General features: G+C 41.9%; 2 protein-coding genes across 2 annotated transcripts; both read right to left on the bottom strand.

The window, feature by feature from the left end:
* Positions 1-2,550: 2,550 nt before the first annotated feature.
* Positions 2,551-3,534, bottom strand: LOC142391381 (trace amine-associated receptor 13c-like). Its single transcript, XM_075477148.1, has one exon. The coding sequence runs from the start codon at positions 3,532-3,534 to the stop codon at positions 2,551-2,553; it is 984 nt and encodes a 327-aa protein (XP_075333263.1).
* Positions 3,535-11,193: 7,659 nt separating this feature from the next.
* LOC142391380 (trace amine-associated receptor 13c-like) lies at positions 11,194-12,180 on the bottom strand. Its single transcript, XM_075477147.1, has one exon. The coding sequence runs from the start codon at positions 12,178-12,180 to the stop codon at positions 11,194-11,196; it is 987 nt and encodes a 328-aa protein (XP_075333262.1).
* Between the last annotated feature and the right edge of the window lie 4,086 nt (positions 12,181-16,266).

Genomic DNA, 16,266 nt, shown 5'->3' with positions numbered 1-16,266 from the left:
CAGATGAGACTGAAAGTGACTCTGATAATAGCAAAGTGAGTGGTAAGAGTCAGGGAAGAATGTATAGGATATTTCACTTTCAATGCATTTGACTGCCTGTGGGAAGAAGCTAAAATATGGCTAGTTTTCTTTCTTTTAGTCAGACATAGTAAATGCCTATGCAGCAGTGCATCAGGATGAACCTTGGGATAAAGAGTCCAGCTGCCTTCATTTCTAAATAGAGATAAACCTCGACCTAGATGACTGAGAAAGCTTCAAACATATTTAGGATCTTTTCTTAAAAAAAAAACTATTTTGTGGCTGTGTATATATTAAACTGACAGTCTTAATATAATATAATATTTGTGCAGAGGTTGGACTGCAGCCCAGAGTGGCAGACACTTGGTCCACAGCTTCTCTGGGATGTAAGCTGGCAAACTGGTCCATTACTGTGGAGTACTGCTTGCTTGCTCAGAGGAAATAAATCACAAACACCACTTTTTGTTACTGTGAGAAAAAAAAAACACATTTTTGACTCGCGTGTAAAACAGATTTCTAGGACTATTTCTATGTATACATTTGATATTTTATCTTTATTATCCTTGGAGCTTGGAAAACATAAAATGAATGTATTATATGTACATACTGGCAAGGAAATGGTGCCAGCTCTGAATTCAGTCACGTCTTTGCTGTTTCAAGGTTGTCCCTGCAAAAATGCCTTTAATTTTTTTCCGAGGCTCTTATTTCAGACTGAACTTGTCATGTCTTGGATTTTCTTGTTGTTCTTTTGAGTAGAAATGATAAAACACAGTGGAGCAAAAGCACAAATGGTGCATTTACTGGGTTGTAAAACTGTCAAAAATGTCTTTTCTAACAGCATTTGAAGGCATTGTGAGAATTGGTCGATTGGTTCTTAAAGGTAGAGAAAAACTAGGCTTTAAAATCTCACAATGACGTTGTAACCATCACCGCATTTTGGAATGCTTAACCCAAACACAACTAATTAGTGTAGTTATGTTTTGGTATGAATCGAGTTCTTACTGTACAACACTTTGTGGTGATATTCTTCTTTTTGTTATTCATGAAAAAAGAATAAATTCTGTTTTTTTCTTTCAATATGTTTTCAACATATTTTCAGTTTTTATGTTCACTAAGCTAGTTTCTGCCTTTTTTGAAAAAAAGGTTGATGGAATTACCTACTGCAGCAAAGTGACTCACATTGCCGATCACATAAGCAATCTGCAGTTTTTGCCTTCATGATATAGACGTAGTCTCTACTGCCACCTGCTGGCGCTGTACTGTGACAGCTTTGACAGCTTGCTGCTGTCCGGTACCGTTGTGCTGCTCTCTTTCTCTGTTTCATGTGTGTCTCAACTGCAGGAACCAGATGAGGCAAAGGTAGAGCATTTCATTTGAACCATTTTAATGTGTAAAGTTTTTCTTTAAATGAAATTAACTTGTATACCATAAATACCTCAGACTGATAAACAGTTGTTTGGAGCATTGCAGAGTGGGGAGTCAAAGCCTACAATTGCAATGTTCGTAACGTTTGACAGGTATCCATAAAAATGAAATCAGTAAGTATATTTTGTGTCCAAAAGAGAGCAGAATTATTAGATGAGAGAGCAGCTTCCACTTCAGAATCAGAATGCCTTTATTGTCATTGTACATGGTATATGTATACATATTTTTTCATTATATACGCTGTATATATATGTTTATATGTAGATGACAATTTATTAATCATTTCACATTTATTATGACCTGCAGGTTTGGTTCGTTGAGATCTTGGATGAACGTAACGTTGAGGTAAGCCTGTCCAAATATATACGAAACTATGGTAGCACGATTACTTTTAGCTTAAAAGCGGTGCTGTTAGACTCAGTTTTTGCATAGAAATATTGTGTCACTCAGATTTTCATTAAAACATGATGAGAAAAGAGTATTTTTCATTAAATTGTGAAACCAGAGTGTTAAAGAGAACATAGATTTTCCCAGCATCTCAGTCTCAAAGTGATATTAATGTAACTCCATAAAAAGCCACAATAATAATAATAATTTGACACAATGAACCACTTGTTTTCATGGAGATTATGGTGACTCTAAAAACTGTGTAAAAATGATGTAGAAATAGGCTCAACGTTGTGCAATGAAGCACACGGGCTCATTTCTTTATTTGCTGATTTCACATTTATCACAAACTGTAGTCATTTCTCATTGTTAATGTATCCTAAACACTGATGAGATTTATCCATTTTAACACAGGAAAAGAAGCCTTTAGAGTGTTACCTCTAGGCTGCATCTCATTAGTAATAATACGTTTTTATAAGCGCAAGGCACTACCGTTTCTGTGTGCATGTAGCATGGTTTAAAAAAAGAAAAAAGGGGGTCGCATATATAAATTTCAAAACTAGGAAGACAAAAGTACTCATATTTCAGTTTTTCACTCGGCTCACATCACAATAAAAAAACCCTTTCACACTGTAAATACGAGGAAATGACAAAAGTGAGTGTGTATTGTTCAAACTGAAACAGTGATCACACACATACACGATTCAGTATCAGCCCTGCCTACAGGATCTTTACCTCCCGGGAGTGAGGCTGTAATATTTTGAGGGTGAGGATGAATTTGACAGCTTTTCTAAACCAGGGGTAGAACAGAGCATAAATCAGAGGATTCGCACAGGAGTTAGTCAGCATGATCCAAGATAACATGGCATAATAAGACAAACTAGTGGAGGTATCCTCACCGACTAAAGGGTAGTAATATGGGCAGAAGCACATTAGAAAGACAGCAATCACAATCCCAAGCGTTCTGGCAGCTTTCCACTCAGACTTTCTAGTGGTTAAAGATTCTCTCACAGTGAAAGCTGCTGTTTGTGAATGCATGAAACGCACCTGGGAAATGGCAACAACAAACACCCTCGTGTAAAGAACAATCATGAAAACACAGGGCGCGATAAACGTGATTAAAAGGTCAGCAGTTCCTGATGTGTGGTTGATGACCACCACACACTCCCCGTGACAGGAGCTGAACCTGTCTGGTTTCTCCAAGTGGTTCATCAGAATCAGACCGTTGTAGAAAAAAGAGCAGATCCAACAGAGAGAAATACAGATTTTAACTTTAAACATTGTGATCTTAGAGGTGTAATGCAGTGGGTCACAGATAGCCACATAGCGATCTATAGATATAAGCACCATGTGACCTAATGAGGCAGAAACCAGACAGTAAGAAACATAAGGACTCAGAGCACACATCAGCCTCCCCAGCAGCCAGCACGTCTCCAGGTAGAACAGCCCTTCGATGGGCATCACCAGCAGCCCCATCAGCAGGTCAGACACAGCCAGAGACAGGAGCAGGGCGTTGGTCGGGGTGTGCAGCTGCCTGAAGTGAGAGATGGAGATGATGACGAGCAAGTTGAGCATCACAGTGAGCAGAGAGATGAAGGCTAGCAGAGTGTAGAGGAGTGCAGCCTCAGAGCGGGGCCGAACCAGCCGCCTGCAGGAGGAGTTGAGGTTTGGGAAGCAGAGCGAAGGGCCTCCACTATGGTCCATCAGAGGGGAGGGGAAGAGATGTAGCTCAGGCTCACTCAGACACTTCTTTTATCTTCTTCCAACACACTGTCCCTCAGTGCAAAAGTCTGTTGGCTGATGCAACTTCTGTTCTCGACCTCTTCCTACAGTTTGAATTGCATCTATATTTTTAGTTTAGTTTTTGGTAAATGTGACTGAAAGTGAACAGAAATGGGCGCAGTGTGTTTTAGATTCTGTTTAAAGAGATTTAATATGGTTCTTATGGTTCTTTTTCAGTAAATTTTCAGAGCTTAAATTCACAAAGCCGTTTTAGTGTTCTCCAGAGCTTGTGACTGGATCGTGTAGTGATTACAGTATGAACATCATAGTCATTATTTAGTTTAACTGTTTTAACCACAACACATGGTCAATTTAGAATCACCAATTAACACATGTTTCTGGTCTGTGGGAGGAAGCCAGACCCGGGAACCCTCTCGCTGTGAGGTGACAGTGCTAACCACCACACCCACCACGCAGCCCAAAATCATCAGTGTGTCAACATTCTTATTTACTGTAGAGCAAAGGGAAAAAAGGACTATTTAAATGTCATTTCAAATTTACAAATTTATTTTAATTTCATACCATTGAGCACCTAAACAAAAGGCAATATACCATTGAAATAGAAAAGAGACTTAAGACTCTTACAGTCACAAAAAATGAAACCGATCATAGGTTTGAGATGAGTCCTAAAGGTAAAATATGAAGAAGACTCATTTGAAGAATCTGGTAAACTATTCAGAGGTGGAAGGGTATCTAAGAAATCCATATTCATATCTTGAGCAGCGTAGAGTAGTAGGCCTCCCACCTGACATGCCACCATTAGGAGAGATGGCTCAGATAGATGGATGTTAGACCACCTCGGTGAAAAGAGGTTGACGAGGTAGTCAGGCGTGCAAAGGCTTCGTCGGCCCCAGGGCCAAATGGAGTCCCCTACCGGGTTTATAAAAATGCACCTGATGTCCTAAGGTTTTTGACGAGGCAATTTAGAATAGTTTGGGAGAAACAGTTTATTCCTAGAGCATGGCGTAGAGCAGGAGGCCTTCTTATTCCAAAGGAGAAAGAGTCCTCGGACCTGAGTCAGTTCCGGATGATCTCTCTCCTAAAGGTATCGGGGAAGATTTTCTTTAGTTTAGTTGCACAGAGATTAGCTAGTTATTTAGAGAAGAATAGCTTTATAGATACTACTGTGCAGAAAGTAGGAATACCAGGTTTCGCAGGGTGTTTAGAGCACACTAGCATGATTTGGCATCAGATTCAGACAGCCAAGATTGAGAAAAAAGACTTGCATGTTATATTTCTGGATCTAGTAAATACATTTGGTTCAGTTCCACACAGCCTTATTTGGAAAGCGTTTGAGTATTTTAGAGTGCCCGTACTAGTTGTGAACTTAGTAAGAGCATATTTTCAGGATATTAGACTGTGCCTAAGTAGGTTGGCAGAGGCTAGAAATGGGCATTATGGCAGGGTGTACGATTTCTCCATTAGCATTTACAATGGTGATGGAGATAATTATTAGAGCTTCCAAGTGGGTTGTAGGTGGAGAGAGACGTCAGGATGGCATGCACCTTACACCAATTGAGCCTAAAAGGATGATATGACGTTGGTCACTACAACAGTGCCATGTATGAAGAGAATACTTGAGAGACTTAATAAAAATCTAAAGGGGGGAGAAATGAAAATCAAACCTACTAAGTCTAGAAGTATCTCAATAAGTAGAGGGAAATTAAGTGATAGAAAGTTTGTAATAGATGAGGAAAACATTCCAATAATCAGGGAAAAGGCAGTAAAGAGTTTAGGCAGGTGGTACCAGGCAGACATGAATGATGGAGAGCGGGCAGTGCAGTTTCGGAAAGATGTTGCTGAGAGACTGGATAGAATAGATAAATCAGAGCTTCCAGGAAAGTTGAAGCTGTGGTGTCTGCCATTTGGATTGTTTCCTAGGTTGATGTGGCCACTGTCTGTGTATGAGATTCCAATATCTGTTGCAGAAAAAATGGAAAGATTAGTTAGTTTTTACATTAGGAAGTGGCTAGGTTTTCCTAGATGCTTAAGTACTGTGGCACTGTATGGCAAAGGCATACTCCAGCTCCCAGTATCTAGTCTAGTAGAGGAGTTTAAATGGACTAAAGTTAGGACAGAGCTCCTGTTAGCTGGGAGTAAAGATGTGGTAGTTAGTAAGGTGGTTCCAAACCCAACCAAGGGGAGGAAGTGGAAACCAAGAATGCCAGCTCAGGATGCATAAGCAACTCTTAGACATGCAGAGATTTTGGGTAATGTGCAAATAGGCCGGGGAGGCTTGGGGCTTGGCCCAGGCAAACCAGTGTGGAGTAGAGCAGGTCCAAAGGAGAAGAGAAAGCTAGTTGTTGAGCAGGTTTGTAGACAGAAGGAAATGTTAAGGGGTACAAAGGCAGTGGCTCAGGCTAAGCAGGGACGGTGGTTGAATTGGGAAGGTGTAGAGAAGAAAAAGCGTAGTTGGAAAGAGCTGTGGAGTATGGAGAAAAGGAGATTTTTTTAGATTTTTGATAGGGGCAACATATGATGTATTGCCAACTCCCCAGAACCTAAAACTCTGGATAAATGGAGACCAGTTATGTTCCTTATGTTCAGGTACTGCAAATCATATTTTGTCAGGTTGTAAGGTGAAGGCCTGTTTATGATCGGAAACCAGGTCGTCTGCGTGTGTGTGGCAGTTAACGCAGATATGCCCCCCCCCCTTCCGCAGACACTCTGGTGCACCTGATATGGTCTAGAAGTAGAATGAGAGTCTATTTCATAGAGCTGACTGTTCCTTGGGAGGAATTAGTAGCGGAAGCATATGAAAGGAAAAAGCTTAGGTATGTGGAGTTGAGGGCAGAAGCAGAGCAGCAAGGATGGAAAGTTAGGATATGTCCAGTGGAAGTAGGATGTAGAGGCTTTGTTGCAAAGTCAGTTGTCTCCATGCTGAGGGAGCTGGGTGTAAGTGGACAGAGTGTGAGGAAAATAATGAAGGAAGTATCAGATGAGGCAGTAAGGGCCAATTAGTGGTTTTAGATTAGAAGAAACAATAGTAGCTGGGGGCCCAGCAGGGAGAGCACTTAGGGTAAACAGACTCTTGAGAGAAGCAAGGAAGAAATTCAGGATATTTAAGTGGAGGGTGTGGCCCATGTGAGCCTTTTGAAACCAGGTGGCCATTTTAGATGAGTTGGCCTGTATGGCTTTGGTTTTGCTGGCATTTTTAGTGATTGTAGGACTATTTAGGTGAGTTTGTCTGCTGAATCTGCTAGTGTGTCTTGTCCTGCCTCCACCTCTGACACCCTCGATACTTTCATTACCCCCTACCCGAACCAGGGTTTGAATCCCATTCCTACTTATCTTTACCACTTCTATTTCTACCCCCTACCCGAACCAGGGTTTGTATCCCCACCCCGCTGGGACTGGTGTGCAGTTGGTGAAAGGCTAGGGTAGCTTGTGGTTATGGGGAACAATGTTGGCTGGCATTAGGGGAGTGACTCTGGGACGCCAGTGGTCATTGTCTAGCCTCCTGGAGGTGTCGTGGACCCAACTAGACGAAACACTGATGAAAGGAGGTTCCCACCTGATGACCCCAATGACGTGTTGGTCAGCACTGCCCACTGATCTATTGCCCCTTTTCCACCGCCGAGCAAGCCCTACTCTACTCGGTTCGATATAGCACGACACTACACTACACGACACGGCACCAGTAACATTTCCTTTTCCACACAAACCGTGACCTGGAAGTGGGCAGAGTCGGCCCGTTCACCACTAACGTGACGTCGGTTTCAGGTGACTACAAAGTGTCACGCCGCGGTTAGTCAAAAGTAAACACAACGATGGATTGTAATGTGTAATGCAATTCATATTGTTTAGTTAAACCAAGCTCTTTATTAAAAATGACAGTACAAAAGTAAACAGCAGGAGTTGTCACAGATACAGGCGTCAACGCCAGTGTTGGTGCTGGTGGAATGCAGATAGCAGCTGTTGCCTCAGCTGCAGATTGCGATGCCAATGTCGGTTCTGAAGCCTGCGGGATTGGAGGATCTTCGCTGACCTCAGCAACCGAACACTCATCGGTTGCACAAACCGAGTCTTGAGGGAAAAAAAATAAAAAGTGTGAACATACGAAACGCATACACGTAACCACATAGGTGAGACACTGTGCTAGCCTTCCAAAACAGCGTTGTTTGCTAGCTCACTCAGAACAACTTACATGAGACACCTGTGTAATGTTTTATACAAGTTAAAGACTGAACATGTATTTGTTACGATATAAAACATGCATTTTTTAAGATGTAAGCGTTGCACCAAGGGGATAACTTACCATTTTCCCTCGCCTCCAACAAAGACGTCGCCGTATCCACGCCACTCTCTCGATTCGCCGGGCGGTGCCCGTAAATGCCGTCCATTTGGTCGAACCACTTCCATGTCTTTCGGTTTAACCCACTCCGGCTGTTGTGGTCCTTTACCTGCCGGTTATCACTCTTCAGCTTGTCTCGGCACTGCTGAGAATTTCGGTGATAGCCATGGTTAGCCATCAGCTTGGCTATATCCTGGAACACCTTCTCATTTCGTGTCGCTCCGTCCAGTTACTTCTGTATGCGGTCCTCAGCCACCACACACAGAAAGGTCTGCACCTCGCTCATCGTCCATGGGTTGGCTTTCCTTCTCTGGTCTTCCATCTTTGCAATTCTGTTTATTCTCTGTTGCTCTCGCAGGTGTGTTTTCATACATGGCGGGTGATTATTTAAAGCTCCCCGAGCTTTGTTGCGTGTATGACGTAATTTCACCTGACCAATCAGTGGACAGCACTGATCACGTGACGTTTTAGTATCCGCTAGTACCGACTAGACCCACCTCTGAAGCAGGTACTAGCCGGTGCTAAAAATCGTAACGTGTCCCACCTTCAACCCGCAGTGGAAAAGCTCCCAATCAGGGTAGAGTCGTACCGTGTAGAGCTGTACTGGTACAAAAATGTTTGGTGGAAAAGGGGCATATATAGAGAGAATAGGAAATATTCACTGAGTTTGGTCCATTTTTCTTTAGCACAAGTTTCTTGTGTTTACCTTAAATATTCAAGGATTTATTTATTTATTTTTTTCATAATGCAGCTTGCTCAGATATATTGTGTCTATACGACGCCTCACATTCCCCTTCAGTGATAGCTCTACTCTCAGTTCCGCTGTCGGTACTTTTTTTGACATCTTAATTTGAGGGAGTGTAGCAAGACATTTATTAGAAAAGCCGCATATTTCTAATTCTAAACATTAGCAGAAGCCAGTGGATTACAATGATGGAATCAGAAAGTTGTTCTATTCTTGAAAGTAATTGTTTTGTATTGCGTGTTGTTCCTCCTTTAAAAACCAACTAATAAAGCTATATTCAATGTGGGGTGAAATGTTATATGAAAGCATAGATAGGACCATAGGACCATAGCACAGTCAGTGAGGAATCAGCTGAATACTTCTATGACTGGAGCTGATGGAGTGTTTTTTTGTGCTTCATTGGTAGGTTTGTAGATTGCTGTAGGTTTCTGTCCTGGTAATAAAGAGAAGGAGACTTACTGTTTTTCAAAATTCTGCCTGCTCTGATATCCATGAAGTTGAACCCAAGGTTATTGACTTGAGCTTCTGAGCTGACTAAATTTGTAGATTTTTCTTAGACGAAACGTTAAATAGTTCCCCAAAGCTTAAAAAGTTAAAGACTAAGTTTGCTTATTCATGTTTGTCTGACAGTAGTGGATTTATTCATTAAATGTATCCTTCATATTTTGATATTTTTATATTTTAACTGAAAAAAACTTCAAATGATTTCCATGTTCATGTTAGATGAATATCTCAGAATAAACAGTCAAAGAGAGAGGGATTCTGTTTGAATCTTATAATATTGTTTTTTATTTTTCTATTTCCGATACATGTTTACTAACCATTTTCTACCTGTTATGATTCATAGTCCTGCCTCACACACATATCAGGAGGTGGTTACCTCATCGGTAACTTTGTTAATGCAAAGTGACAAAGTGCTACAGTCGCTGGGCTTAAACAGAAACTACAGCTTTGTTTTTGTCAGGTTCAAATACCCACAAATTTATAAAGAAGAGAGAGAGACGTTTAGGATTTTTAACTCATGAGGAGAGCGTTAAAGAGACACTTCATTACAATCTCCAAACCCGCTCTGGAGCATCTCTGCACGCCTCCTCAATTTTATTAGGAAAATGGGTGTATACAAAAAGCAAACAAAGGAAGGGTATCCAGTGTCAACCTGGACAAGGTCACATTCCTAACAGTAACATTTACGACCTTCACACAACTAAGCGAGGCACACTTCAACTCAAGACTCTTAATCAATAACAAATACAGAGTATATATGTGATAACTAACAAAACGTGCATTTACAACTCAACAGTTTTGATGTTACTTTTGACTTTTATCCGACTATTCATGACATGCAGTTTCTTAGACCGATTTACACAGAAGAAGAGGTCAAGTGTAGCTGACAGTTCCATTGAATGAAACATGGCAGATAGAGAAAAGTAGAAAGCAGAAGCATTCAAATTTCAAAGTGAGTCAGAAAAAAGAAGCTTGTGGTGTTTAATTTTCTTCTTCTGCATCTAGAAGCATGGGATGTGAGTATTATCACCACATCCTCTGCAACCCTGCATCCCTGCATCCTCATATGAGATCATTACATTTATGATGCTGCATGTTCTGCTTAACTTTACTCCATCTAGTGGTTGTAAAAGCACAATACGTTCATGTTTGAACCTTCTAAAGTGTACCTATTCATGTCTGTATTTTGATGTGGTGTGAAAGATTAAATGCTGCTTTGGTATAAGTACAATCCAGGATACAGACAATTATTAAGTTATCATATAATGACATTGAGACATTATATTATAAATAGAAGAAATAAATGAAATCAAATAAAGATATGGGGGGACAGCAGCAGTACAGGACTATAGACAGTTCTTCCACATGGTTCTTGTTTGTCTACACTGATTATATTATAGTTTCCTTATGTAACAGATGTCCAGAGCATCTTTGTCTTTCTACAGTAGAGGGATGTCTAAATATACGGTAATAATAAGAGACAACTGTGAGATGAAGATTTGGCTGAATGCTGAATTAGTTTGGTGTGAAGCTGAAGATAAAAACCTGCAGCAGCCACAAGTTTTCTCCACACGGTCCAGTGTCGGCCACTGCACAGATTAGATCAAATTCATTGCTGTTTGCACAGATGTTGTCATCACCAGCTAACAGTGGTGGGCCTCAGAACTTTACCTTGGTGAAGCTGACATTTTTGGCCCATCGGTTCTTGTGTGGCTGCTTTATGCACAACTTAGAACATTAGAATTAAATGAAACCTAACGCTTATTAATCCATGCCATTAGTGACAGTGTGATGACGATTTCCCCTGAAAGAGCACAAGTGAAATGTTTAACAAAGATACACTCATACAGCATGCTGCCAGTTTAATGTGTTTGTTGAGCTTCATACTGTATGTGCAGGAGTTGAATTATTTGCCAAACACAGAGTTTCAATTCAGGTCACGAGACATTTGAAGGGTCACTGTGGTTTAGCAGCTTTAAATCGCTGCCAGAGGTGTTGCAGTGGTTTAAAAAACAACAACAGATGGTTTCAGCCCTGCCTACAGGATCTTTACCTCCTGGGAGTGAGGCTGTAGTATTTTGAGGGTGAGGATGAATTTGACAGCTTTTCTAAACCAGGGGTAGAACAGAGCATAAATCAGAGGATTCACACAGGAGTTAGTCAGCATGATCCAAGATAACATGGCAAAATAAGACAAACTATTGGAGATGTCCTCACCTGCGAGAGAAGGATAGTAATATGGACAGAAGCAAATTAGAAAAACTGCAATCACAAGCCCAAGCGTCCTGGCAGCTTTCCACTCTGATCTTTTAGCGATCGGAGCTGCAGTGATGATGTCAGTTACTGTCTGCCGCCGAGTCAGATGCACCTGAGACACAGCAACAACAAACACCCTCGTGTAAAGAACAACCATGATAGTACAGGGCGTAACAAGCGTGATTAAAAGGTCAGCAGTTCCTGATATTTGGTTGATGACCACCACACACTCCCCGTGACAGGAGCTGAACCTGTCCGGTTTCTCCAAGTGGTTCATCAGAATCAGACCGTTGTAGAAAAAAGAGCAGATCCAACAGAGAGAAATACAGATTGTAACTTTAAACATTGTGATCTCAGAGGTGTAATGCAGTGGGTCACAGATAGCCACATAGCGATCTATAGATATAAGCACCATGTGACCTAATGAGGCAGAAACCAGACAGTAAGAAACATAAGGACTCAGAGCACACATCAGCCTCCCCAGCAGCCAGCACATCTCCAGGTAGCGCAGCCCTTCGATGGGCATCACCAGCAGCCCCATCAGCAGGTCAGACACAGCCAGAGACAGGAGCAGGGCGTTGGTCGGGGTGTGCAGCTGCCTGAAGTGAGAGATGGAGATGATGACGAGCAAGTTGAGCATCACAGTGAGCAGAGAGATGAAGGCTAGCAGAGTGTAGAGGAGTGCAGCCTCAGAGCGGGGCCGAACCAGCCGCCTGCAGGAGGAGTTGAGGTTTGGGAAGCAGAGCGAAGGGCCTCCACTATGGTCCATCAGAGGGGAGGGGAAGAGATGTAGCTCAGGCTCACTCAGACACTTCTTTTATCTTCTTCCAACACACTGTCCCTCAGTGCAAAAGTCTGTTGGCTGATGCAACTTCTGTTCTCGACCTCTTCCTACAGTTTGAATTGCATCTATATTTTTAGTTTAGTTTTTGGTAAATATGACTGAAAGTGAACAGAAATGGGCGCAGTCTGTTTTAGATTCTGTTTAAAGAGATTTAATATGGTTCTTATGGTTCTTTTTCAGTAAATTTTCAGAGCTTAAATTCACAAAGCTGTTTTAGTGTTCTCCAGAGCTTGTGACTGGATCGTGTAGTGATTACAGTATGAACATCATAGTCATTATTTAGTTTAACTGTTTTAACCACAACACATGGTCAATTTAGAATCACCAATTAACGCATGTTTCTGGTCTGTGGGAGGAAGCCAGACCCGGGAACCCTCTCGCTGTGAGGTGACAGTGCTAACCACCACACCCACCACGCAGCCCAAAATCATCAGTGTGTCAACATTCTTATTTACTGTAGAGCAAAGGGAAAAAAGGACTTTTTAAATGTAATTAAAAATTTACAAATTTATTTTAATTTCATACCATTGAGCACCTAAACAAAAGGCAATATACCATTGAAATAGAAAAGAAACTTAAGACTCTTCCAGTCACAAAAAATGAAACCGATCATAGGTTTGAGATGAGTCATAAAGGTAAAATATGAAGAAGACTCATTTGAAGAATCTGGTAAACTATTCAGAGGTGGAAGGGTATCTAAGAAATCCATATTCAGATCTTGAGCAGCATAGAGTAGTAGGCCTTCCACCTGACATGCCACCATTAGGAGAGATGGCTCAGATAGATGGATGTTAGACCACCTCGGTGAAAAGAGGTTGACGAGGTAGTCAGGCGTGCAAAGGCTTCGTCGGCCCCAGGGCCAAATGGAGTCCCCTACCGGGTTTATAAAAGTGCACCCGATAGCCTAAAGGTTTTGACGAGGCAATTAAGAATAGTTTGGGAGAAACAGGTTATTCCTCGAGCATGGCGTAGTGCAGGAGGCCTTCTTATTCCAAAGGAGAAAGAGTCCTCGGACCTGAGTCAGTTCCGGATGATCTCTCTCCTAAATGTAGAGGGGAAGATTTTCTTTAGTTTAGTTGCACAGAGATTAGCTAGTTATTTAGAAAAGAATAACTTTATAGATACTACTGTGCAGAAGGCAGGAATACCAGGTTTCGCAGGGTGTTTAGAGCACACTAGCATGATTTGGCATCAGATTCAGAAAACCAAGATTGAGAAAAAAGACTTGCATGTTATATTTCTGGATCTAGCAAATGCATTTGGTTCAGTGCCACATAGCCTTGTTTGGAAAGCGTTTGAGTATTTTAGAGTGCCCGTAATACTGTTGTGAACTTAGTAAGAGCATATTTTCAGGATATTAGACTGCCAACCTGTTGTGAAACCTGCTGTACTTAGGCACAGAGGTTAGAAATGGGCATTATGGCAGGGTGTACGATTTCTCCATTAGCATTTACAATGGCGATGGAGATAATTATTAGAGCTTCGAAGTGGGTTGTAGGTGTAGTGAGATGTCAGGATGGCATGCGCCTTACACCAATTAGGGCCTAAAAGGATGATATGACGTTGGTGACTACAACAGTGCCATGTATGAAGAGAATACTTGAGAGACTTAATAGTGATAATTCAGAGCAGTTTCCAAGATGGCGGACACTGCAGGTAAAGGTGCCGCCACTCTGAGTAAAACACGGCTAAAACCAGAGATTTATACTACAGCAAACGGCAGAACTTTGGTGGAAGACGAACTACTGAACTTTCTTGTGGTAAAAATGAAGACACTCAGTCAGGACGATATTATATTGTTGACTGTGAACCATTTTGGGTCCGAGTGGATCGAGACCTCGAAGAAGGTACTGTTTGATCTGTGCCCTCATACATCTCAGCGTCTTGTTATGCATAAGGGGCCGCAAAAAGACGCAAACAATGTGAAAAGCTGTCTAAAAGTGCTTAATGAGGCCGGGGAAAACATCCCTCGCTTTGTGTCTCATCATCTAGATGAACTTCCTCCTGTAACTTACAACAGTATTGACGTCTCGTGCATGCTGCGGACATTGGAACGTGTGAGTGCGGACATTTCATCACTAAAGCAAGCTGTGTCTCTACAAACTGGACACTGCGATTATCTCCGCGCTATAGCAACAGGGCTAAATCACCGGCTAAGTGCTGTTGAGAAAGGCGACGCCCCTGCGAAAAGTTTGCCTGTGCTATCTGGCAGGGAGACTGTAAGCCCAGGGGTGGACATCGCGAGGCAGGTGCCTGAAACCACGGATCCTACTGTAAACACCGCGGAGGGGAACGCAGAGCAACTAGCCAGACTAATTGCTTCTCCGACATATAGCAGTGTGGTCAAGAAGGGCCGACGACGACAGCACCTGGCTGAAGGACCAACGGCCCAGCTACAACCCAAACCACGTCTGAATACGACTCGTAGAGAGAAGAAAAGTGGTATTGTTGGAACCAGTGCATGTGGAGATATACGGGTCGTAAAAACCAAGTTGGTGAGTGTCTTTGCTTCAAGATTTTCCCCTGATGTAGATTCAGAACAAGTGTCTTGCTACCTGAAGCATAAACTACATCGTGATGCGTCTTGCCAAAAGATTGACAGTATTCAAAAGCGCTATAACTCATTCAAAATTACTGTGGAATGCGAAAAGGTAGAGGAAATGTATGAACCGGAGCTTTGGCCAGAGGGAATCTTTGTCTGCCGCTTTTACGAAGCATGAAAAACTGTGGCCTTAAAACCTCTTGGGGTGGCAAGGAGCAATAATGTGTCTGAGGCCGGGGCATCTGCTGCGGGCAATGCTGGACTGTTGTCATGAGAACTGTGTCATACAATGCGCGTGGCCTGCGCTTAGGACAGAGTGCTAGTGACAAAGCGCGACGCATTGTGATTGACCAACTCTTTGACAGCACGGACATTCTATGCTTACAAGAAACCCTGTTGCCCAAACAGGACCTCAACAAACTTGGTTCGGTGCATGATGACTTCTATGGGGCAGGGGAGTCTACAACTGATTTAAGTTTGGGGTTAGTACAGGGCCGAATATCTGGCGGTGTTGCCATATTCTGGCAAAAGAAATATGACTCACTGATAAGTGTGATACGTTTAGATGTTGACTGGGCCATAGCGATCAAGGTTACATATGATAAAAATGAGTTTATTATTTTAAATGTGTACACCCCTTATGAATGCAACACGAATGAAAATGAATTTCTGAACAGACTAGCATTCATTAGCTCTTTTATTCAAGAAAATGAATGTACAAGTATATTTGTTATGGGTGATCTGAATGCTGACATCTCAGACAACCAGTCTTTGTTTGGTCAACATTTACAGCTCTTTTGTCAAAACAGTAAATTAGTGCTCTCCAGTAAAGTGATGCTGCCAGAGAATAGTTATACATATATCAGTGAAGCATGGCATACAACATCCTGGCTGGACCACTGTATATGCACAGCTGATGCCCATGATTGTTTATCTGAAAGAATGATTCTGTATGATCTGACCATATCAGACCACATTCCTGTCTCTATGGTATTGAATCTGAGCAGTCTACCAGAACTGGCTACTAATAATAGATGCCAACATACATGTAAGAAGATAGACTGGGCTAAGCTCTCTGAATGCGACCTCTGGAAATACAATACATTAAGTGATAATAGTCTAAGCAGTGTTTATATCCCACATGTTGTATTCTCTTGTGATACTAACTGTCAAAAGCCAGACCACCAGAATAACTTAGTGAATATGTATAAAAATATAGTGAACTGTTTGATTATTGATGGTAAGCGTTTTATTCAAGATAAGAAAAAACAAAAGGTCAGGCCTGGATGGAATGCATATGTGGCAGATCTCCACTCTGAGGCGAAAAAAGCCTTAAGAAACTGGGTTGCTGCTGGAAAAGTAAAACATGGCCCAGAGTTTCAGCATAAGAAGGCCACTAATGCCAGGTATAAATATGCGGTACGCTATGTAAAAAGAAATGAGCAAATGATGAGGGCAAACTCAATGGC

This window comes from Odontesthes bonariensis, chromosome 11, assembly GCF_027942865.1.
Source record: "Odontesthes bonariensis isolate fOdoBon6 chromosome 11, fOdoBon6.hap1, whole genome shotgun sequence".
Classification (NCBI taxonomy): domain Eukaryota; kingdom Metazoa; phylum Chordata; class Actinopteri; order Atheriniformes; family Atherinopsidae; genus Odontesthes; species Odontesthes bonariensis.
This window is presented reverse-complemented; position numbering and strand designations above follow the sequence as displayed.